A 25,713-nucleotide genomic window follows, 5' to 3' on the forward strand; every position below is an offset into this window, starting at 1 on the left:
GCCAAAGGGCCTGTTTCAGCGCTGTGCGACTAGCAGAAAATTAACTAAAGTGCATTTGGGCAGAGAGATGAGCAAGATCTGATTGTGTGTAAGGTGTAACTGTCCAGCATATCACCGAAGTCCTGAGAGTAGAGACTGCTGCGATAAATATCTTTAAGGACACAGTTAGATTTTAGCATTGTCAGCGAATGTATTTATTTTTATTTAGATATATAGCACGATAACAGACCCTTTCGGCCCATGAGTCCATGCCGCCCAATTTACATCCCATTAACCTACACCCCCCCCACCCCAGGTACGTTTCAAACAGAGGGAGGAAACTGGAGCCCTCCCGGGGGAAAACCCACACGGACATGGGGAGAACATACAAACTCCTTACAGACAGTGAGGGATTCGAACCCTAGTCCCGATCGCCGGCGACGTAAAGGCGTTACGCTAACCACTATGCCAACCAGGCCACCCTAATTTACGAGGAACAGACAAGTAAAACCACAAGACATAGGAGTGGAAGCCCCTCCATTCTCCCAGTCAGCCCCCACTTCTCCCCATAACCTTTGGTGCCCTGGCTAATCAAGAACCTGCCAATCTCTACCTTAGATGCACCCACTGACCCGGCCTCTGTGACAACAAATACCACAGATTTACCATCCTCTGGCTAAAAAAATTCCTCCCAACTTTAAGTGCACGCCCTTCGACCCTGATGTTTACAAGTTAAAGGAACAGAAGTAGGTCAATCGGCCCATCGGGTCTGCTCCACAAATCCACCCTGAGCTAAACTGTTCTCTCATCTAGTTCCAAGACTCCCCCAATGATCTGGCCTCCACAGCTGTTATGTGGCAACAAATTTCACAAATCCCTCTGGCTAAAGAAATTTCTCCTTATCTGTTTTAAATGGGTACCATCTCATTCTAAGACTGTGCCCCCTTGTCCTGGACAGGTAGGCTACAGCATGTTTTCATTGAGGGACTTTAAAAATGTTAAATAATATACCGTACTTTAAATTAGAACCAGTGAGCACAGGGAAAGATTGAGGAGGGGGTCAGCCTCTTCACTCTGAAGGTGACTCGTAACTGGTGGGTCACGGAATGATTCCATGTGGATCTTTAAAAATGTTAAATTAAACTTTAAATTAGATGAGGATGTGTCACTTACAGAGCTGCCTTTGACTTGAAACTACAGATATATGCCGCTTGTAATGGAGGATTAAAACCATGTACCCAGATGCTTTTTGCTTATGTGGAACTGACGACACTGGGTCCACACGCAGGTCACCTTACTTTCAGAACTAGCAGATGTAATTAAACTCAGCCATGGGGACTTATCTGAAGATACACTTTGAAATGGAATTCCACTGTGAGGCCCAGGGAAAGCAGTTGTCAAATGCAACACTCTGAAATTGACGAATTGGTCACAACCTGTCTTGCTCGAGAAGTTTTAATAAGTCTTTGTATCTACGAGATAAACCAGGAAATTATAACATCCTGGTTCCATAATAATTAATCTTCTAAATTGTAGAATGTAATGTTCAGTTTTGATTTTGACTGACAAATATTAGAAGGAGTAGGCGCATGATTAATTGTTTTTGGGGTATATAAGCCTGTGGTCCTGCTGCTGAAGTTTAGATTCTCCGAGGGGTGGGAACACCCCTTGTCAAGAAGGAAGAACAGCCAGAGTCCAAGCAACGTCCCGGTCGGGGGAGGTGGAGAAGCTGCTACCAGCGCCCTGACAACCTACTACAAGTGTGCAGTCGTTGCCTCGCTTCGGCAGTTGGGACCAGTCCAAGCGTTGATAAGTATAGTTGGGAAGGGCTTGCATATTGTAGTGTGAAATCAGCTTTTGAATTAGTAATAAACATTTGTATAAACTGAACTGCTCTCGGTGTGTGTGTCTATTTTCTTTCGGTAGCTCAAACACTGTGACCAATCTAAAATGAACAAAATGAGAGGTATAAGTTTACCCAAGACAATTGGCGCTGCGAGCAGGGTTGGTCTCAAGATGTTTCGCCGAAAGAAAGAGGTGAGCCCTGAGCAGTTCTTGATTCCTGGATGGACTTCCAAAGATGATGGGTTTGGCATGTTGGCCAATACCCTGTCTTTGTTGGGACCACCCATTAGTTGGGATGAGAAGTTAGACTCATCAAGTGCACCTCTGGGAGAGCGGGTTGCCACTCTCCTTCGAGAAAGTAAATTTCCTGATAAAAAGGGAACGCTGACGAATGGTTTTTGGTTGCTGGCCACAGCATTACGCCACTCCGTTCAGCGTGAAGCAGAATTAATTCAAAGAGAAGTAGAATCTCAGTGCAAAAGAAAGCAATTAGAGGAGGAGCTAGAAGTCCTGCGACAATGCTGTTCCATGATGAGCGAGATTGTTCGTACCAGTCAGGACAGAGCCAAAGAATGGGAAGATAAGCATGTCCAAATGATTTGCCGTAATATTAAACTCCGGCAGCAGCTCTGTGCAGATAAGGAAAGGCATGGAGTAGAACCCGATCCATATCGTTTTCATGCCATGATAAGGAATGATAACGATCCTGATGTAATTGAGGATTGGGATGGGAATATCTGGAATGACAATGGTAATAATGCAGATACTCCTCAGCATGTGTCTAACATACTACCCTCTCCATCTGCTGTTCACGCCCGCCCTATAAGGCAGCAGATTTCCCAAACAGACAGAAGGGGGGATGATGTAAGGGTAGAGATGGAAGGGATAGATACCCCGGTTTCCCATGTGGACCCAGGGGAAAATACCCAAACCCCTGCTTATGCTCTATGGCCTACTCCCTCTGTTGGATGGCCTCCACCTCCTCCCCTAGACTGGGTGGAGGACCCTGTGAGTCAAAGTGGGAACAGGGGTCGGAAGGAGTCAATGATCCGTGATTTCTCTGTAAAAGAGCTGGCTGCCATTGGAGATCGATTTAGGCAAAAAGCAGGGGAACATCATCCCCAGCTGCTGAGTCCTCCTGGCCCAGCTGTGCTTTCTGCTCCCACTGCTGCTTCTATCGAGCTGGCTTCTCCTGCTCCAGTTACTCATGATGAGGTAAAACAATGGGTTAAACAGGCTCTTAAAGATAACAATAGCATGTGGTCCTGGAAGCCCCCGAACCCTTCTGAAGCCTCAAGGTGTGGGCAGGATTCCTGTGTCTACTCCATCGAGACACGGCGCACACACGGGGATCCGCGGCCCTACATACCGTTAGCAATCCACTGGGGTGGGGGTAATGATCGCCAATACTTGGCTTTGGTCGACACCGGTGCAGAGCACTCGGTGATTCCTGGTAATCCCGACCTCTGGACTGGACCGGCCTTTCAAATAGAGGGGTTGGGAGGAGCGGTCACCCTGGCAAAGGAAATAAAAGTCTGTGCCATGGTGGGTGATAGCCCTTCCCCTGTCTGGTTACATGCCCTGGTGGCTGCTACTGACGAGTGTATCCTGGGTATTAATATGTTGGCCGGTATGGCCCTTAATACTAGCCAAGGGGAATTTGAATTTGGAATTCGAACTATTACAAAAAAACTAGTAGTGGGTCAGGTTAAGTGGGATCCTGTGATGGTGCCAGCCCCCATGAAACCAGTGTGCATTCCACAATATCGTCTCCCTGGGGGGCAGGAAGAGATTACTGCCACCATCGATGCTCTGCAAGAAGAAGGGGTAGTGAGGCCCGCAACGTCGCCCTTTAATAGCCCTGTTTGGCCGGTCCAGAAGCCAGATGGCTCCTGGAGAATGACAGTTGATTATCGTTTTTTGAACAAACATGCCCCACCACTTGCTTCAGCAGTTCCGGACATTGTCACCCTTATTGAAAACATTGCTACTGGGAACTCAGGAACATGGTATGCTGTCATTGATCTCACTAACGCCTTCTTCAGTATTCTTATAGCTGAGGACTCACAGGATCAGTTCGCCTTTACCTGGAAGGGGCGCCAGTATACCTTCACCCACCTTCCAGTATCGCCTTCCCTCTCAATTCACCATTATATTGATGATGTGGCCTCCTGGAGCCTCTGGCAGAAACAAGAGGGTCACCGAGTCCCACTGGGATTCTGGTCACATAACATGCCCGAGGCTGCCGCTCGTTATTCTGCTTTTGAACAACAGTTACTAGCCTGTTACTGGGCCCTGCTAGAGACTGAAAGAATGACAGGTGATGCAGATGTTCAATTGCGACCTGCACTTCCTATAATGAATTGGGTCCTGGCTAATGATGCTAATCTAAAGATCAGGCGGGCTCAGCAGTCTTCTATTGTTAAATGGAAGTGGTATATTCAGAGTCATGCGACCAGAGGGCCTGAAGGGGTGGGCCGCGTACACGAACAGGTGGCTTACCATCCCAGGTCAGGAACTCACTTATCGGAGGAGGGGGATGGTGGCTCCAGTCAGTATGATGAGTTGAAGGCAGTCACTTTACCACTAGATCCCCATGATCACCCTCTTCGCCTGTTTACTGATTCCTGGGCTTTGGCTAATGGACTTGTGGTATGGATGCCTGATTTGCAAAAGAACAACTGGATGATACATGACCGCCCAGTATGGGGCAAAGAGTTGTGGCAGCTGTTGTGGGATGCTTCCCACCATCGTGAGATAACCGTTTATCACGTTGATGCCCATACCAATATGGCGACTAACATGGCTCAACATAATGCAGTAGCAGATCAGCTTGCCACTATCAGCTGTGCTGATACCGTCCCCCTGGCTCGATGGGCACATGAACAGAGTGGTCATTTGGGGGAGAAGGGATCAGCTATGTGGTCCCGTACACATGCTTTATCCGTCCATCAGGATGATGTCCGCATGGTCGTACGTACATGCCCAGAATGTCAGCTTGTGAAGTTCCATACCGTTCCACCTGGTCCGCATGGCCAAATAAAATGGGGTGCTCACTCAGCTGCGGTCTGGCAAATTGATTACATAGGCCCCATGCTAGACTGTATGGTTAAATATTACGTCCTAGTAATGGTTGACACCTTTTCGGGCCTGGTTTTTACTTTTCCCACCAAGACAGCTGACCAAGCTAGCACTATCCAAGGACTAAACCATTTGATTTATCGTTATGATGTTCCAGAGGAGATTCACTCTGATAATGGCTCGCACTTCTCCGGGAAAGCAATCTGTGATTGGGCAAATGACAACGGTATTTTATGGGTCCACCATATTCCTTATTACCCGCAGGCTGCCGGGTTAGTTGAACGAATGAACGGCTTACTGAAGGAACAAATTCGTTTGTTAACATCACTGGGGACCCAGAAGGGATGGTGCCATGTGCTGCAGCAGGCAGTCGACAATTTGAATCATCGCCCTTTAAAAGGAGGTACACCTTTCCACCGACTTCTTCACGCTCCTGAATTACAGCCTATTCCAGAGGAAAAACAGTCATTGCCCCCCATCCCCGAACTAGAGAATGTTGGACAAAAGGTATGGGTGGCACCACCAGGTAGTGGCCCTCCTGTAAAAGGGGAAATAGTGACACCTGCCCAGGGTAACACTCGGTGGGTAGCTATTGAGGGACAGGATGATTTAGTCTGTTTAAACACTGAACGCTTATGGTATCGTGAGTGACATGTGTCAGGCTTCTTTGTTCCAGGTTCTCCATTTTACACTCCTGGTGGTCTGGCTTAACAGCTGCTTTGATGCCAGCAATTGGATTTGTAATGTCGAGGACGTTCCAAGGGAGTTCCCCATGGGAAACACGGTCCGATGCATTACACCAAGGAAGTCCTCAGTCACCAGCCTCAAGTGCAGCTTATATAAATATGTTATTGTTCAGCATGTTTCAAAATCTGTTCGTGAGCTCCAGTATCTGGGTATTGTGGCCAACAAGGATAATTTGAGCCTTGGTTGGAATCCTTTCTCATGGCTAACTGCTACATTTGGGGGGGGTGGGCCACACTATCCTCCGTTGGTGGCTCGCGTCATTGCTTATCTTTGTAATTGTTGTTTTGATTTCTCTTTTTTCGCTCCCTCTGTACTCAAATACTGGTTAGGCCTCGCAAATGACAGATTGTGACCAAGGGGTGGGATGTAATGGAGGATTAAAACCATGTACCCAGATGCTTTTTGCTTATGTGGAACTGACGACACTGGGTCCACACGCAGGTCACCTTACTTTCAGAACTAGCAGATGTAATTAAACTCAGCCATGGGGACTTATCTGAAGATACACTTTGAAATGGAATTCCACTGTGAGGCCCAGGGAAAGCAGTTGTCAAATGCAACACTCTGAAATTGACGAATTGGTCACAACCTGTCTTGCTCGAGAAGTTTTAATAAGTCTTTGTATCTACGAGATAAACCAGGAAATTATAACATCCTGGTTCCATAATAATTAATCTTCTAAATTGTAGAATGTAATGTTCAGTTTTGATTTTGACTGACAAATATTAGAAGGAGTAGGCGCATGATTAATTGTTTTTGGGGTATATAAGCCTGTGGTCCTGCTGCTGAAGTTTAGATTCTCCGAGGGGTGGGAACACCCCTTGTCAAGAAGGAAGAACAGCCAGAGTCCAAGCAACGTCCCGGTCGGGGGAGGTGGAGAAGCTGCTACCAGCGCCCTGACAACCTACTACAAGTGTGCAGTCGTTGCCTCGCTTCGGCAGTTGGGACCAGTCCAAGCGTTGATAAGTATAGTTGGGAAGGGCTTGCATATTGTAGTGTGAAATCAGCTTTTGAATTAGTAATAAACATTTGTATAAACTGAACTGCTCTCGGTGTGTGTGTCTATTTTCTTTCGGTAGCTCAAACACTGTGACCAATCTAAAATGAACAAAATGAGAGGTATAAGTTTACCCAAGACACCGCTTAACATCCGCGATACATTGTGACATTGGGCGTTATGCGACGTGGACGTTGTGCAGACACCATATTAAATACCTAGCAAAGGCACATGGGATACTGTAGTGTACCTGTAAAGTTTTTATTTGTAAGTAGAGATCAGTATGGGGACCGACACGGGGCTGTGGGCAGAGAGCGGGCAGTGGGATCAATGTGGGGACTGATACAGGGCTGTGAGGAGAGAGTGGGGCAGTGGGATCAGTGTGGGGACTGATACAGGGCTGTGGAGAGAGAGCAGGGCAGTGGGATCAGTGTGGGGACTGGTACAGGGCTGTGGGGAGAGAATGGGGCAGTGGGATCAGTGTGGGGACTGATACAGGGCTGTGGAGAGCAGGGCAGTGGGATCAGTGTGAGGACTGATACAGGGCTGTGGAGAGAGCGCGGGGCAGTGAGATCAGTGTGGAGGCTAATGCAGGGCTGTGGGGAGTGAGCGGGGCAGCAGAATCAGTGTGGGGAGAGAGCGAGGCAGTGGGATCAGTTTCGGTATACAGTATACCATTTCCTAAATTGCTGCGGACTTGCACGCAGTAACTGATTAATTATGAGACAACAGACGTATATGCGGTTGCCCGAATGGACGTTAAACTGCGCATACCTGTATTGCTCAGTCATTGCCACTAGAGGGCTATGGCATGTTGGGCCAGAAGCCAGGTGGGCCTTTGACAACCACTGGTCTGGACTCTCCCACCATGGGAAACCATTTTTCTACATAGGTGTAGGTGCAGCAGAGTCCCTGGCCAGATCTACTGTGATTTGATTGAACGGTCCTGATGTTCTTGTGCCTGGTTCATCAGCAAGCATCAGGAACAGTCTGGGGGGAGGGCGGGCTCACCTGATTCCTGTGAAGTAGGCGCGGATCTGCAGCTGGGACCTGTAGATTTCAACACGTTTGCTCTGGATCTCAATCACAGCTCCAAGCGTGGGAGTGTACTGCACAGAGCAGAGATGACATTCAGAGGCTTCCCCTGACCCACAGCCAGAATCAGCCATTGCTCGGTTCTCCCCCAGCCCACCCCCCACCCTTTCCATCTCAACCTCAGCATCCCGTCAGGGACAAAAACACGAACTGACGTTCCTGGTGGTTGTGGGATGGTGGTGGGAGGGTGGAGGGGGAGGAAGGAGTGCAGCAATTCCAGTGATGCCACCTCTCCAACGTGGTGTGGACGCCTGGCATCTCCGGTTTCAGAGGCGTCATTCTCCATCCATTCATGGTGATGCAGCAGGTAGAGCCGCTGGAGACACCCCAGGTTCAATCCCCACCTCCAGCGCTGTGAGGAACATTGTGGGGGTGGGGCGGTGAGGAGAGAAAAGGAGACAGAGAAAGAGACAGACTGAGAATAGAGAGAAAGAGAGAGGGGGAAAGATTAAGGGGAGAGGGGGACAGAGGTAGGGAGAGAGGGTGTGTGAGGGAGGGAGAGGGAGGAAGGAGGGGGGAGAGAACTCAGATGCCAGTTAGGCTAGCTGGTTGCCACTCAACCCATTGCCTGCTTGCTCTCCCCATTTGCCATCCTCTACCGCGTGCTGGGTTGTTTTGATCCACTCCACCTCCCCTCTCCTCCCCCACCCCCCTACACCATGCTCTGCTCTGACCGTGCCTCAGAAGAGACACCCTGCCTTGGATCTTGGAGGACGTCCTGCCCTTTGTGTCCCTGCTGGCTCTACAGTTCTGATGGCGGCACCCTTTCCCCAGGTGGATGGAGGGCAGCTTCGCTTGTCCCTTCGCTTACCGAGTTCTCCTTGTAGTCGGAGTACAGCTCGACCTCCACGGCTTGTGTCTGCTCCACCAGCCCAGTAATGAAGAGTGGGGAGTAGAGCAGAGTGTCCAACGTTTGCAGCAGCCACGATTTGTAATGTAGCATCGCCTTGTTCAAGAATACGGGTGATTCAGAGACACTGCCACAGGACCCCTGTCCCACATGGTTCTACGTCAGGTTCACTGCCTCACTGAGACCCCGATCCCCACACCATCGCCGGGACCCCAATCCCCACCACATCAACTGTCCCCTCACCACAATCTCGGTCCCCACACCATCACTATACACCAGTTACCGTCACTCCACCAGGACCCGGATCTCCATCCCCTCTCCGGGACCCTGGTCACCATCATTTCATCAGGACCCCAGTCCCCTTCCACTCTCCGGGAACTTGATCACCACCCCTTCCCTTCACTGGGACCCCATTACCCATGTTCCCTTCACCAGTATCCCGCTCCCACCCTCCCTTCCCTTCACTGGGACCCCATTACCCATGTTCCCTTCACCAGTATCCCACTCCCACCCTCCCTTCCCCACTCACTGGACTCCCGCTTCCCACATTCCCTTTCAAATCAGCCAGGCAAGAACCCGATGGGCCTCTCTCCACATCCCTGTGTGGTGGAGAAGGCCCGGCCACGACATGACTGAATCCCGGCCAGGACTGCCCCAGCGCTCCTCCTCGCCAAAGGCACTCACCGATCTGGAGAGGGTGGAGATGACAACCCCGGCCTTGGTGTAGCACGACATCTCCACCATGAACATCCCCAGGTTCTGGTTGACAGGTGACTCTGGCATCAGGAGCCAGAGGGAGATCCGGTAGGGTTGCCCGTACATCATCACCTGCAGAAGATCAGAAGGAGGCATCGCATGGCAGTCAAAACTTTACCCAGCCCTCCACACACACACACCCCCCACCCCCATGCTCAGATCTAACATGTACCTGTCCAAATACTTCTTAAATGTTAAAAATTAAATGACCACAAATGCAAGTCAGAAAACAAAATAGATAATAATTATTAAAGGAGAGACAAATAAATATTCCGGATTGCATCTGGTGATATTTCAATAGGGCCGACAGATCTTTCGCCGGGCCCAGGAGGTGGTACGGGGAGGTCCAAGAGCCTGGTCGCTGTAGCCACCTCTCTGGTAGATCCAAACTCCCCTTGTGGCCTGAGGCCACCCTCCTCAACTGTCCAATAAACCACCAAAGTTTGGTGTCAGAATCAGAATATTGTCATGAACACGTCACAAAATTTGTCTGCATCACAGGTGCAAATATTTCTATAAAATTACATTTTTTTAAAAAATGACCACAAACGAGGAGAAAGTGAGGTGGGGTCTGTGGTTCGTTGTCCATTCAGAAATCTGATGGGAGAGGGAAAGAAGTTGTCCTTGTGCCGCTGGGCGCTCATCTTCAGGCTCCTGAACCTCCTTCCTGATGGTAGCAGCGTGAAGGCCTGGAGACACCACCTCTGGCAGATGTCCTTAATGGACTGGATTAATATGGTGGCGCTGGCTGAGTTCACAACTCTCTGTAGTCTTTTCCTGCCCTGTGCATTGGCAGGATGCTCTCCACAGTAAACCTGTAGAAATTTTCCTGTCTTGGGTAACATAACAATTCTCCTCCAACTCCCCATGAACTATAGCCACTGGCGAGCCTTCTTCATGACTGCCCATTCTCAACCAACTTCCCCATTGCGTCTCATCCGAATTCCTCCCTCCCCCCCCCCATAGGTCAGCACGAGCTCTCACAGCAGGCGAGATGTGGCGGTGTGGACACGAATGCCCGACTAGGTTACTTAGTCAAGCACCGTTCCTCGGACGGCGACACAATCAGTGCAGCGGTTAGAATAACGTTAACACAGCATCGGCGGCCCACGTTTGAAGCCAGCTGCTACCTGTGAGGTGTTTGTACTGTGACAGAGTAGTTAGAGGTGCTTTGGGAGGAATTGTTAGAGCAGCTTGCACACACACATTTTAAAAACACAGAATATTTGCAGGACTTTTGCAGAATGCTTTTTGCATGGGGCAACAAAGTATTGACAGCAGCTTGACTGGGAGAGAATGCGATCTTTGCAGGCAAAGGAGAATTTTACTTTCAGAGAGGGAGGGTGTGAATCAGAGAGAGAGGAGACAAAAATCAGTTGCAGAGGGACAAGCTGGCAAACTTTGGAAGGCTGTCTGGTCAAAGGAGAAGACTGGTGATCTGAAAGGTGGCCTGAAAGAAAGAGGATCATCTGGAGAACCCTGAAGGGGGCAAGTTTCGTCGGCAAGACTGATTGAGAAGGAATCAGTTGCGAATGTCCTGGAATCTCTCTCTTCAAGAACCTTCCTGAGTGGTAATCATTTGCCTGTTAAGCACCAAACCCTGGTGAACTTTGTCAATGCTAACTTCTGTGCACAGTACAAGAATTGCCTGCAACCAGTGAGATTGGACTGTGATCCAAAGAACTTTTCTAATCTTAAATACACACCTGTGCTTAGTATTGGGGGGGGGGGGGGGGGGCGGGATGATTAAGTAGTTAGGTAGATTAAGTAATGTTAAAGTTTAATTCTGTTTTCTTGTTCAAATATAATTAAAAACAACTTTTGTTTAAGTAACCGTGTGTTGTAGTGTATATCTTTTGCTGTTGGTTTTTGGAGTCCTCTGGACTCCAAAACATTTTATGTGGGCTCGTCCGGGATCGTCCGTAACAGTACGTTCTTCCCACTCTCCGCTGCTGTTCCCTCTCAGCTGTGCGTGCACACATGTGCATCTGGTAATCAGCGGACAGAAAAAATTAATGCGCGCATAAAAGGTTAGTGACAATGCAGTAATTAATAATTATAGTGCGTAAAACATGGCAATACAGTTCAATTTGCTGTGAGAGGTAGGCTGTGCTAAAATGATCTTGAAACAATTCAAGTTTACATTTGCACAAGCAAGCAGTGTGCACAGACTGTTGCCACAGGAAAAAAAATTTGCACAACCTCAGATTTTTGTGCACAAGGGCTACTAAAAATTAGAGGGGACATTGGCCATGTCTGCACGTGTTTCCTCCAGGGGCTCTGGTTTTGAGTTGTTTTAATCATCTGATTGTAACAGGACAACCTGACGAAAGAGTATTCTCTGGTCCTCAGTGTAGAACAGCGAGAACATATCCAGACGTAACACACAGACAGAAAAACGGTGCATTTACTGAGAATCTATATACATATATTAAAATAATAATAATTATTATTAGCAAATATTTTAGCATTTGAAAGTAAGCTGTCTCACTGACCTTGGGGAGAATCCTGATAGTTAGTTCTGGCTCTGATACTTCTGTATCTCTTCCCCAACGGGGATAGCCGGAAGATGCTACATGCGGTCCTCGCACCATCTTCAAACAATAATCCCGGTAAATCACATTGATTGGGCGGGGGGGGATCACCCCAGTGATCCTCTCTGTCACTCTGACAGTCCTGTGAATGGACCTCCAATCCAATGCTCTACAGCAACCTGGCCCAGCCAGCCAGTAAGCTCTCAATGGAGCTCCTGTAGAAGGTTGATGTGATAGTGGCCAGTAGCCTTGCCCCCTTCAGTCTTCTCAGGAAGTGCAGTCCCTGTTGCTCCTTCCTCCATCATTCCAAAGACGGATGAGGTTTGGAGTTTATTGGGCAGCAGGGGCTGGAAGGGCCTGTAACCATGCTGTATCTCTAAATTTAATTTTTTTTTAAAGTTTGAGGAGCTGAACAGCCTTCTATTTGCTGTGGTTTTTAAACACCCAACATCAGTTTCTCGCTTGCAGTAGTTTGCAAACTGTTCCTGTCAGATCATGATCCATGTCTCTCCCATTCCACCCCACCCACTTCCACCCCCATCCCACAACTTCCATCCCTAGCCCACCCCCCCACCCTCCCTACCTTCTCCTTTCCATTTCGGAGCAGGGAAATGTTGGCGACGGGGTAGGAGCAGAGCGAGTCCTTGGAGTCACAGTCTGTCCTGTCGAACCAAAGGAGCAAAAGGTGAATCAAGGATCAATGAAGCTTGTGCGGATTTTTTTTGCAGTTGGAGAGGGATGAGCTAGCTGATAACCCTGGGGGCCATGGTGTCCTCTAACTCTGGGGGAAAGGCCTTGGTTCTCAGTCCCATTCCACTAGCCACGCTCCCCACCACTGACGATTCCATGATGGGCTTTGGTGGACAAGGGGAGGCAGCTGAGCACAAGTTTATTGTCATACACACAAGTACAATGTACAGATGCACTGAAATTCTTACGAGCTGCAGCCAAACAGGTACCATATTTGCTGTTGTATAGGACAATACGAAACTTTCACCTTAAAAGGGTCGTCCTATACACCGGGTCTAATAGCTGCACCTTGACAGCGAAGTCTCAACATCGCCGGCTCCGTGCATGACTCCATCAGTTATTTGCAAAGTCTCAGCGCTCCTCCGCAGGGTCCATCCTCCCGGTCCAATGACCGTCGGCTCTGTGCAGGCTTTAAACTGCCTGTTACAGGAGCCAACAGTGGTTTATCTTAAAATATCCAAATGAAATCGAAACCTCTACACCAACGGTTCTCAACCTTTTTCTTTCCACTCGCGTCCAACTTTAAGTAACCCCTCTGCCATTGGTGCTTTGTGATTAGGAAGGGGTTGCTTAAGGTGGGCGTGGGTGGAAAGAAAAAGTTTGAATCGTCCCTCATTGACTCGTTATATGCAAGGTTTCAGAGCTCCCAAAGGAAACGGGCCAAGGACAATTTCTCTCCAGCAAAATATTTCAGTCACAGTTGGGTCTAGAGCAGTGGTTCTCAACCTTCCCTTCCCACCCACATCCCACCTCAAGCAATCCTTTACTAATCATAGGGATTAGTTAAAGTAGGATTTGAGTGGAAAGAAAAAGGTTGACAACCTCTGCTCCACAGGGTCATTTGTTATTTAAAAAAAATTGCAATTTGGAATCCACTGGTCAGAAGTAAGTGCCAGTGGGTGGGGTGGGGGGGGGCTGGGGGGGGAGAAATCATCTTATACAAAGAGTATCGCTCAAAACCAACATTTTAGGTGGAAACTCCGGGGTCGTTCTAAACACAAGTCATCCTACACGACGGAATATAAAGTGAACCAACTATAACAGTATAAATCAAATTTCAATACCCTGCTTTTCAGCAGTTTGGTATGCCACTTTGCTCTTAGAAAAGACCGACATCAGTATCTGGTTTCACTAACTGAAAGAAATCCAAAGAGGGTTTTAGCTTTTATGACAGAAGGCGAAAAGCCAAAATAGCGTTCAGCATTTGTTTTGCAGCAAGCCATTATAGAGAGAGCGCTGTCTTCCCAGTTCTGGGAAGTGAAACAACACTGTATATACATTATTTCTCCTTTGTGTATTTATCAGATCATTCCTGCTTTTAGTTTTATTTTACATGTTATTTGGTAATGATATGGTGGGTTATTTTTTGGGGGCTGGGAACACTCAAAATATTTTCCCCTTGGAAATCAATGGTAATCGTTTCGTCGCTTTACGCCATTTTTGGCTGATGAAAGGTTCCGTAGGATCACACTATTTTCGGATAGTGGGGGATGCCTGTATTCCAAGAGAGTTAAAAAAGAGATAAATCCAAAAGGAGATCATGAATATCATGAGCATTGCGTTCAATTCTGGTCGCCTCATTGCAGGAAGGATGTGGAAGCTCTGGAGAGGATTCAAAGAAGATTTTCCAGGAGGATCAAGATCGAAGAGCTGGGGCTTTTCTCTCTGGAGTGAAGAATAATGATTTAATAGAGGTGGAAAAGATTACAAGGGGGGGCTGGAAAGGGTGGACAGCCAGTACTTTATCCTGGGTCAATGAAAGCAATTAGCAAAATAATGATTTGGATTACGGAATAGATGGCCAACTTTGCAGATGATACCCAAGTAGGGTGGCGTGGATAACGCCACGTTGTTACAGCGCCAGTGATCAGGACCTGGGTTTGAATCCCGCGCTGTCTGTCCTACTTTCCCGTCTCTACATGGGTTTTCCCTGTTGACTCCACTTTCTTCCCACTGTTTGACACATTGTAGGTTAACTGGGTGGCGCAGACTCGTGGGCCAAAATGGCCTGCTACCGTGCTGTATGTCTAAATTAAATTTTAAGAACATAAAATTTTTTAAATTAAAATGAAATTCAAATAGGTGGTGGAGGATACGGAAAGGCTGCAGGGTTAGATGAGGAGAACAGGCAAAGAGGTTGCAGATGGAAGAGTAGGGTCACACACTTTGGTAGAAGTAGTAGCCGGGCAGACTATTTAGATGGGTAAAAAATTCAAAATTCGGAGGTGCAAAGGGACTTGGGAGTCCTTGTGTAGGATTCCCTGAACAGTGGTTTTCAACCTTTCGCTTTCCACTCCCATCCCACCTTAAGTAATCCCTCTGCCATCGGTGCTCTGTGATTAGTAAGAGGTTGCTTAAGGTGGGATGTGGGTGGGAAGGGAAGGTTGAGAATCGCTGCTCCAGACCCAGTTGTCACTAAAATATTTGGCTTGAGAAAAATGGTCATTGGCCCATTTCCTTTGGGAGCTCTGAAGCTGTGCACATAACGAGTCCATGAGGGATGATTAAAACAGTGCTTTTCAAATTTTTTCTTTCACACTCCCATAATTACTTAAGGTGATGAAAAAAAAGTTTGAAAAGATGGCCCTAAAGGTTAACTTCCAGATTGAGTCATGGTGAAGGCAGCGAATGCAATGTTGGCATTCATTTCCAGCAGAACGGCACATAGGAGCAGGGATGTTATGTTGAGATCCAAAAGGACACCAATGAAAGCACAAAGCATGGTTGGCATCACAGTGCTTGGCAGCGCCAGTGATTGGGACAGAACCTGGGTTCGAATCCCTCACTGTCCGTAAGGAGTTTGTACCCTCCCCTGTGTCTGGTTTGTCCCGGGAGCTCCGGTTTTTCTCCCCCCCTTCAAAAACGTACCAGAATCTAGATTAATGGGGTGTAAATTGGGCAGAATGGGCTTGTGGGGCCAAATTGAACAGTTACCATGCTGTACGTCTGAATTGGAACAAAAAATGTGGACAGAATAAAAATTGATCAATGTATATTAATCTATACGAGGCAGACCCGTACCTTCACAGGGAAGGTGTTATGGAGAGGTTCAATGTTGGAGAGGGGCGGTGAGGGTGTGGTGAGAAGCAGAACAAAGACCACAGGGGCTCAGGCTGTTGATGGAGAAGGGGGAGAACCCCGGCAGGAGGTGTACCTGAAGACATAGTGCACCGGGGTGGTGAAGCTGATGGGCGGCATGTAGGAGTAGTAGAAGCTGCCGTAGAGGAAGACGGACATCCAGAGCAGCAGCAGAACCACGCAGATGAGAATGGCCACCTGGAGCAGGGTCCGACGCACGCTCAGCATCAGCGTGACTGCGTGCCCATGAAGCCGGGATACCCATTCGTTCATGGTCAGTGTGGGGGGCTGTCACCTGCAGGGGTAGGAAGGGGAAAGGGATGCAGGGGAGATGGAGGGAGAATGAGGGGACAGGGGAGGACGGGGGAGGACGGGGGGAGGACGGGGGGAGGACGGGGGGAGGACGGGGGGGAGGACGGGGGGAGGACGGGGGGAGGACGGGGGGAGGACGGGGGAGGACGGGGGGGAGGACGGGGGGAGGACGGGGGGAGGGGAGAACGGGGGAGGGGAGAACGGGGGGAGGGGAGAACGGGGGAGGGGAGAACGGGGAGGGGAGAACGGGGGAGGGGAGAACGGGGGAGGGGAGAACGGGGGAGGGGAGAACGGGGGAGGGGAGAACGGGGGAGGGGAGAACGGGGGAGGGGAGAACGGGGGAGGGGGAGAACGGGGGAGGGGAGAACGGGGGAGGGGAGAACGGGGGAGGGGAGAACGGGGAGGGGAGAACGGGGAGGGGAGAACGGGGAGGGGAGAACGGGAGGGGAGAACGGGGGAGGGGAGAACGGGGGAGGGGAGAACGGGGGAGGGGAGAACGGGGGAGGGGAGAACGGGGGAGGGGAGAACGGGGGAGGGGAGAACGGGGGAGGGGGAGAACGGGGGAGGGGAGAACGGGGAGGGGAGAACGGGGGAGGGGAGAACGGGAAGGGGAGAACGGGAAGGGGAGAACGGGAAGGGGAGAACGGGAAGGGGAGAACGGGAAGGGGAGAACGGAAGGGGGAGAACGGGGGAGGGGAGAACGGGGGGGTGGAGAACGGGGGGGTGGAGAACGGGGAGGGGAGAACGGGGGAAGAACGGGGGAGGGGGAGAACGGGGGGGTGGAGAACGGGGGGGTGGAGAACGGGGGGGTGGAGAACGGGGGGGTGGAGAACGGGGGGGGAGAACGGGGGGGAGAACGGGGGGGAGGGGAGAACGGGGGGGAGGGGAGAACGGGGGGGAGGGGAGAACGGGGGGGAGGGGGAGAACAGGGGGGAGGGGAGAACGGGGGGAGGGGAGAACGGGGGGGAGGGGAGAACGGGGGGGAGGGGAGAACGGGGGGGAGGGGAGAACGGGGGGGAGGGGAGAACAGGGGGGAGGGGAGAACGGGGGGGAGGGAGAACGGGGGGAGGGGAGAACGGGGGAGGGGAGAACGGGGGGAGGGGAGAACGGGGGGAGGGGAGAACGGGGGGAGGGGGAAGGGGAGGAAGGGAAGAGGGGGAGGGAGAGGATGGGGAAGGGGAAGGAGAGTGAAGGGGAGGGGTTGGAGAGGCGGGGGTTAGGGAGAGTGAAGGAAGGAGGTGGGAGAAAGGTAGGTAGAGGTAGGGGGTGGGGAGAGTGAAGGAGAGGTGGGAGAGGTGAGACAGGTAGGAGAGGCGGGGAGGGAGAGTGAAAGGAGAGGCGGGGGATTGGGGGGAGTGAAGGGAGAGGTGAGAAAGTTGGGGAGAGTGAAGGGAGAGGGGGAGGGGTGGGGGAGGGGTAGGAGAGGGAAGGGTGAAGAGTTGAACAGAAGAGAGAATGCAGAGTATAAGAGAGACTACGCACGGCAACTTGCACATCGATCACAGAACTGCTGGAAACAGCAGCCTTCATGGAGGCAAAGTAAAAGTTGATGTTTGCGATTAGTACCCTGCCTCGTGGAACATTCAAGCACAGTACAGGCCTGTCAGCCCACCATGTGGTACCAACTTCAGTAAACCTGCTTCACGAGACTCATTTTTCTCCCTCACACCAAATAACTCTCAATCGCCCGTTTCACACTGGCAAACCGGTAGATTGGCAGGTGACTGAACAGTTTAGAAAAACTGGTAGCGCTGTTCACACTGGACCGAGGAAAAACAATTCTGTGTGTCCTTCAACACTGCCTACCCAGTAGCACAGAGCAAAGAGGCGGCTGTCCTCCAGCAGTGACGTCCTGAGTGGCATCTCTCCCTTCTCAGCAATGGCGGATGTCAATGCAGATGAGGTACTGGGGCAGATGAGGTACTGGGGCAGATGAGGTACTGGGGTAGATGAGGTACTGGGGCAGATGAGGTACGGGGGCAGATGAGGTACGGGGGCAGATGAGGTACTGGGGGCAGATGAGGTACTGGGGGCAGATGAGGTACTGGGGGCAGATGAGGTACTGGGGCAGATGAGGTACTGGGGGCAGATGAGGTACTGGGGGCAGATGAGGTACTGGGGCAGATGAGGTACTGGGGGCAGATGAGGTACTGGGGCAGATGAGGTACTGGGGGCAGATGAGGTACTGGGGGCAGATGAGGTACTGGGGGCAGATGAGGTACTGGGGGGCAGATGAGGTACTGGGGGCAGATGAGGTACTGGGGGCAGATGAGGTACTGGGGGGCAGATGAGGTACTGGGGGGCAGATGAGGTACTGGGGGGCAGATGAGGTACTGGGGGCAGATGAGGTACTGGGGGCAGATGAGGTACTGGGGGGCAGATGAGGTACTGGGGGGCAGATGAGGTACTGGGGGGCAGATGAGGTACTGGGGGGCAGATGAGGTACTGGGGGGCAGATGAGGTACTGGGGGCAGATGAGGTACTGGGGGGCAGATGAGGTACTGGGGGCAGATGAGGTACTGGGGGCAGATGAGGTACGGGGGGCAGATGAGGTACTGGGGGGCAGATGAGGTACTGGGGGCAGATGAGGTACTGGGGGCAGATGAGGTACTGGGGGCAGATGAGGTACTGGGGCAGATGAGGTACTGGGGGGCAGATGAGGTACTGGGGGCAGATGAGGTACTGGTGGGCAGATGAGGTACTGGTGGGCAGATGAGGTACTGGGGGGCAGGTGAGGTACTAGGGGGCAGATGAGTAGTAGTCTCCTCCTCCTCTGGTCCTGAAAGGGATGAAGGCACTGGGAGTCCTCTCAGACTACATTGGGTTTGCTGACCGGCTGGTGCCCCAGACCTGGTAGAAGGCCAGTCTAGCCGGTCTCTTCCCCCACCCCTACTCTGGCCATTGCAAACCTTCTCCAAAGTCTCTTCAGTTTGTTGATCACCCGGCAGACCCCATGTCTCTGCGCCTGGAGCCCGATCCTCTCATTAATTGTTCCCAGTACATGATGAGAAACTTCCTCCTCAGCACCTACCAATACCCTCCTCCCCAGTTTGAGAGACAATTTTACTAATTTTCTTTATTCACTACATCACTAGGAGATGGCTTCCGCCTTCCACCCTACCTCTCGATTTCTCACCACGTAGTCGCACGCACACACGCCAGAACGTCAAACATGTGTCACCAACTGGACCCAGCACACCTGGTGTCCCACTCCCATTGGGCGGCCCGATTCAAAATGAGGCAATTCATCCCCAGGGCGATTTGGCCCCCTTCCCTCCTACCCTCATCGGTTCGGGAGTGTTCACACTGGCAGGTGAACCAGTAGATTCCCGGTTAATTACTGGGTTCGTGTACCTCCCTCAGTCTTTTGAAAGTCCCTGTTACACCAGCTTCCACTGCCACTCCCCCAGCAATGCATTGCAGGCACCCACCGCTCTCTGACATCTTCCAAAAACTTTCCTCCCCTCACCATGTTTGCTATTGTCACCCAGGGGAAAAAGGTGCTGGCTGCCCACCCTATCGAAGCCCCGCGTAATATTATACACCTCTCATCCTTCTTTGCTCCAGAGAGAAAAGCCAACCTTGCTTCATAAGACACGCTCTCTGATCCAGGCAACATCCTGGACAATTCCCTCTGCACCCTCTCCATAGCCTCCTGTAACAAGGCGACCAGAACTGTGTGTAATGCTCCGAGGTTCTTCCAGCAGATCAGTGATGGCTCCACAGACAAGCGTCGGCAATCTCCCAAGTTCCCTCCCTCAACTGTCGCCTCTTCTGAGAGGTACACAGGGCCCAGAGGTGTCACTGGGGCGAGAAGGGGGTGGGGTGTGACACCAAAACACCACACCAAAACACCAAAATGACTTTTTATAAAATTTCTGTGCAGCGTTTCAGCAGAAATTAATTTCTTTAATAAAAAATATCCCTGTAGTTAGTTATAACAACAAAAACAGCCCAGCTTACAGGTATCAATAGACCTACGAGACTAAGTCTTGATGCTCATTTCCTTTTCGAGCCTTCTAATTGCTCGGGTCAGCTACCCAATGACAACGAAGATACTTTGAACCACGTGTTTCTGCCTGCCCGCTAAGACAAGCAAGCGCTGTTGTTTTTGTTGCTGCCGGTGCTTTTACATTCGTTGGTTTTGTCAAATTTTCTGGTGTTTCAGCTACAATCTCATGGGAATTAGTATTTGTGGATAGAGATCAATAATTTTTTCTGAGAATGAGAATATTTAAAGGCGTAATTTTAATTTTGCTAGTTGTTTAGTGATCTACGGGAATTAAGATTAACGAGTTAACATTAGTACAAAAATCATTACTAAGGATTCTGTACAGTCTGGTACGGGAGGGTGAGTGACACCATGAGTTACCGCACTGGATGACCCCAACCCGACTGACACCCTTGGAGCAGTCAGTGGGGAGAACTCTGCTGGTTTGATGTGTCTGCGGAGAATGTCTAACGTTGAATTTAAACAACCCTTCACTGACCACGGAACCCACTCCATCTCTTCTGTTGAGTTACCCCCAAAAGCTGATCTCACTCAGTTACCTACCTGTTCATTACCTGACTAATATCGTGAATATTATTAGTTCACTGCGAACTTTTATTGAGGGAGGTTTCATACCACAAAATGAAGCTGCTGATCCATAAATTCAGACCCTGGAGTCCACACAGATAGAGCAAGGGACTGGTACACAAGAGAAGGGAGGGAATGAATGAGGAGGGAGGGAGGGGGGCCGGGGGGGGAGGGGGCCGGGGGGGGAGGGGGCCGGGGGGAGGGGTGAGGAAGGGGTGGAGCAGAGAGAGGGAGGGGTGGCGGGGTGAGAGGGATGGAGGGGAATGGAGGAAGGGGGGGGAGGGGAAGGGAGGGGAGAGAGAGGGGCGCTCCCACATTCCCGCGGCACGGCGGATAACAGAACTGCACTATCCGAGTCTCTGCCCGTCCCATATCCCCCTTCCCCGGTACCTACCAATGCCGGGGCCTCCACCGTCTCTCCCTCCGCCCGACCGTCACCACGGCAACGCAGTTACCGTCAATAACCTCACGCACTTCCGGTCGGCCCCGGAAACGCGGTATTGCCCCTCACGTCCCATTTCATCTCTCCCTCTCTCCCACCCCTTCTCCTTCAATTCCTTCCCTCTCTCTCCCTCCAATTCCCTTCCTAACCCCACCCCTCTCTCCCCCTCCAACCCGCCTTCCCCACCCCTCCACTTCCCTTTCATCTTTCCCTTGTCCACACCCCCTTCCCATCCCTTTCCGCTCCCAGTCCCCTTACTCTCCTCTCCCACTCCCTGACCCCTTCCCGTTTCTATCCAACCCCATCCCCTCCCTGAACCCCTCTCCCCCTCCCTGAACCCGCCCCCTCTCTGTCAATCCCTTTCCATTCCAAACCCTCCCGTCCACCTCCTACTCCAACCTTCCACTATGTCTCTGTTCCAAACTCCCTCTTCCCCAACCCCCTCTCTTCCCACCTCATTGTTCCAAACCCTCCCTCTTCAACTCCCATCTCCCCATCCTCTCATTTGCCCAACCCCTTCTCTCCTCATCTTCTTTCCCTCACCCCATCCTTCCTTGTCTCCCTCTTGTTTCCCAAATCCCTCCCCTTCCACCCCATCCCTTCCCTGTCCTCTCTCCATCTCCTCATTTCCCCCTCCTGTTACACTGTATTCTTCCGTGTTCCTCACCATCTCCCACCCATCACCTCTCCCCCTTCTCCTCCTATTCCCCATTACTCCACTCCCCTACCCTCTTACCTTAGACACAACATGTTGCCAGCAACCTCAAGACAATGCCTCACCCCAGGGGACTGGGGCCTGACCACTCAGCATCACATAAAAAATAGGAGCGAGAGTCGGCCCGTGGAGCCTGTTCCACCATTCAATTTGATTGTGGCTAATCTGAAGATCGGCTCATCTCCACCCACCTGCCTTTTCCCCATATCCCTTAATTTCCCCGACGATGTAAAAATCTCTCCAACCTTGTCTTAAATATATTTACTGAGGTCACCTCCACTACTTCAATGGGCAGCGAATCCCACAGATTCACCACCTTCTGGGAAAAGCAGTTCCTTCTCTTCTCCGTCCTATCCTGGATCTTGAGTCTATGTCCCCTAATTCTGGTCTCCCCCACCAAAAGGAACAACTTACTTACCTCTATCTTATCACAATGTTATAAGATCCCCTTTCATTCTTCTAAATTCCAGCGAGTCCAGTCCCAGGCAACTCAATCTCTACTCGTAGGCCAACCCTCTCATCCCTGGAATCCACCTGGTGAACACCCCCCCTGCACTGCCTCAAAGCCGGTCCATCCTCCCTCGAGTCAGGAGACCAGAACCGCCCTCAGTCCTCCAGATGTGACCTCACCAGGACCCTGTCCAGTCGCAGCAGAACCTCCCTGCTCCTAAATCCAACCCCTCCGGCAACGTTCCATTTGCCATTTCGACAGCCCGCTGCAAACCAATTCTGTTCTTTTGCCTTGTGATCTTGTGCAATTCATGCACCAGCCCTCCCAGGTCCTTACGCACATCAGCACGCTACAATCGCTTGCTGTCTAAATATTAACCCTTGCTTGTGAAGGAGAAACTGATGTCATTCTGAGACAATGGAAGACTTGTAAACATACTCTGTCCTGTGAATAACAGAACTTGAATGCTCTGTACTACATAATTGTGACTTTAATAAATAAAATGTTATAGTTACAATACAAAACAGGGTCTGTTCAGTTAGAGAGTGGCTCTCATCCATAAATAAACAGCCACACTACCTTGCAATAACGGCAACAAAACTGGTTGGAGCAGATAGCAAAGGCCTGCCAGAAATTGGGCCTGTGGCTGTGGCGCTCCCACTCGATAACAGGGAAGAGCCTGGCCATCAGGTGCGGGGTGTTCTGCCGCGCGTGGTGCAGATCCCCCTTCCCCCCCACCCCACCCCATGGCCACCAGGGTGGCTTTCCGGTTCATCTGCCAATTCAAGATGGAAAAGGTCCAAAGGAGCACAGCGTATAACTCGCCAGGAAACAGGGGAGGTGGGCAAGGACACACCCAACACAGCCCCCACCACCCCCCCATCCCGACGACCACCTTTGTGTTGTGGCTGCATCAGGCTGTGCATGGAACCAAAACACGAGGGCACCAAGGGCCGCTAGGTGCCGAAGTGCTGCCAACCCTGGGTGTCAGGAAGAATGGGCCCGGCTCCATTGCCACCTATCCTTCAACTGCAGACACTGATAGACGAGGTCTCAATGGACTCAGTGGGATGGTTCACCGAGCAGATCATCCAGGTCATCTAGTGGAACACATCGTCACCAGGGCTCGCAGATGAGCACCAAGACTTGGCCTGGCTGGTGGCTAGAGGAGTTCCCCTCGGTCAGATCCTTCCTGTACCACCAGAACATCACCCAACTCACATGCCGTCCCCGGAATGACCCTTATGTCTCTTAAGGATGCAGGGGGTCCTCATCACATCACATCCCCAGTGGCAGCGTGACAGAGGATTCTGATCCATGGGCTGTTCCCGGGGACCCGTACGGAGTCAGAACTGCCGGAGCCTGCTGGTCTTCCAGTGCGTGGAGAATGTCGGTGAGGGCATGCCACCAACTGGCATCATTCCTGGCTGCAGGAGGATGCACCGAGGCTCGGCGCAGCCAACATGAGGGCTCTGTAGGGTAGGACCAGTCTAGAGCCCTTCCATTACTGGGCATTGAGGGGCTGAGACCAAGGAGAATTCCCTCAAACAGCAGAGGGGGGAGAAACAAGGTGCCCCCGGGTGGTGGTCACGATGTAAACAGAAGTGAATGTGACATTGTACAGTGATGGAAATGGTTGGATGTGGCACAAAGATTGTGAAAAGATGGAACAATTTTCTTTTTTGAAAATAATTTATCGTGAATAAAATATATTTTTGACAAAAAAAACAGACTTTGTACAGTTACCATGAATAAACAGTGACTATCTATCTCTCACCTCCCGTCTCAGCTCTTCTCCCCCTCTCCATTCCCCAATGCTCCTCTTTCCTCTCCCCTCTCCATTTCCCCTTTTGCCTCCCCCCTCCATCTCCCCTTTTTCTTTCTCTCCTTCCCGACTTCCCCCACCTTCTTCCCCCCCCTTCTTCCCCCCCCCCACCTTCTCCCCTCCCACCTTCTTCCCCCCCCACCTTCTTCCCCCCCCACTTCTTCCTCCCCCACGTCTGCGGTCAGCCCACCCACCATTTCAAGGCCACCATTTCAAGCAAGCCAGCTGCGGGGCACTGGCCCAGGACCCCGACTCAGTGATGTGGAGAGAGGAGGTGGGAGTGAGGGGGGATGCGTCTCCCGGACACTCCCCATCACTTCTGCCAGCATCCCCTGCCCTCCAAATTCTGGAGGGGGGCGAGTAAAGAATGTATCGTCATGGTCAAGTCTCCAAATTCTCCGTTTTATGGTAGTGTCGCAGAGCAAACATTTATATAAATCACCTTACAAAAATAAATTAAAATAGTGCACGAAAAGTCCTCACAAGATCACAAGGCAAAAGAACAGAAGCAGGCCATTAGGCCCATCGAGTCTGTTCCGTAAGTCTACACTGAGCAACTCTACACTAGTTCCAATTTCCCATATCCCTTGATGCCCTCACTGATGAGATACTTGTCTATTTCTTGTTTAAATACTCCCAGTGATCTGGCTTCCACTGCTGTATGTGGCAGCGAGTTCCACAAATCTGCAACCCTCTGGAAAAGAAGTTCTTCCTAATCTCTGTTTTATATGGATAACCTCTAATTTTCAGACTATGACCCCTTGTCCTCGATTCACCCACCAAGGGAAACCTTACCCGCATCCACCCTATCTAATCTTTCAAAATACAAAATGCCTCAATGAGATCTCCTCTCATTCTCCTAGACTCCAATCAATACAACCCAAGAGCTGCCAAGCACTCCTTGTACGTTAGCCCTTGCACTCCGGGAATCATCCTAGTAAATCTCCTCTGCACCCTCTCCAACAACATCACATCCTTTCTACAGTTCTCCAAATGAGGCCTCACCAGTGCCCCATAGAGCCACATCAACACCTCATTACTCTTGTGCACTATTCCTCTTGAAATGAATGCCAACATCGCATTCGCTTTTCAATATTTATTTTAACATTGAAATTTTACATCCAAAAAGTCAAGAAACATTACACTTAAATCATATAATTTCCTGCAAGGTTCCCCACATTTGTGTTGATATTTTACAAAAAAGGAAAATCTAAACCCACAACCAAGGCGTTTGGCCAAAAAAAGGCCCAATTCTTATCAGGGTGATAAATCACCTCATTGGTCAACGCTTCATCACAAATCAATGAAAGTAACTAAAAAAAAGGGTGCCTGCCGTGTTTGAAAAGTTACATTCAAAATCGGAAATCGGGCATCTCAGTGTAAAAGTGGCTGCTGAGCGCGGGTAGGCAGGGGTAACGTCTGAACCCATTGACCACCTGGCCAATAGTAAAAGCTGATGTGTGCGGGATCAGATGCCTTGAAAGTGAAGTGTCTGCGGTTCATGGATCTTTTGGGAGTCAGGTGGCAGCGGCGAAGAAGCTGCCCTTGTGCTCGGCTTCAGGTTCCTGGATCTTTCCTCTCCCCAGATGGTAGCAGAGTGAAGAGGGCCTAGCCGGGGGGTGGGGGGTCTTTGAGGACAGAGGCCGCTTTTTTAAAGACACCACCTCATGTCCATGT

General features: G+C 50.7%; 2 protein-coding genes across 11 annotated transcripts in view; both read right to left on the reverse strand.

Moving 5' to 3' along the window:
- LOC138740791 (seipin-like) overlaps window positions 1-22,499 on the reverse strand; it is a 49,018-nt gene extending 26,519 nt beyond the window's left edge. For 5 of the 10 annotated variants that reach the window (XM_069893887.1, XM_069893883.1, XM_069893885.1 and 2 more), the window contains exons 1-6: window positions 20,998-21,135; window positions 15,789-16,007; window positions 12,468-12,546; window positions 9,279-9,422; window positions 8,556-8,690; window positions 7,661-7,758 (exon numbers count right to left, since the gene is read on the reverse strand). In XM_069893887.1, the coding sequence (XP_069749988.1) occupies window positions 7,661-7,758; window positions 8,556-8,690; window positions 9,279-9,422; window positions 12,468-12,546; window positions 15,789-15,985 (653 nt within the window). In that variant the 5' untranslated portion in view covers window positions 15,986-16,007; window positions 20,998-21,135. The other 5 variants (XM_069893882.1, XM_069893881.1, XM_069893886.1 and 2 more) reach the window with 5 other exon arrangements.
- On the reverse strand, window positions 17,898-18,926 carry LOC138742037 (uncharacterized). The gene is made up of 2 exons (XM_069896229.1): window positions 18,918-18,926; window positions 17,898-18,803 (listed from the first exon to the last, which is right to left on the reverse strand). The coding sequence occupies exons 1-2, from the start codon at window positions 18,924-18,926 to the stop codon at window positions 17,898-17,900; spliced, it is 915 nt and encodes a 304-aa protein (XP_069752330.1).
- Window positions 22,500-25,713: the final 3,214 nt, after the last annotated feature.

The sequence above is a fragment of the Narcine bancroftii genome, chromosome 8 (genome assembly GCF_036971445.1).
Source record: "Narcine bancroftii isolate sNarBan1 chromosome 8, sNarBan1.hap1, whole genome shotgun sequence".
NCBI lineage: Eukaryota > Metazoa > Chordata > Chondrichthyes > Torpediniformes > Narcinidae > Narcine > Narcine bancroftii.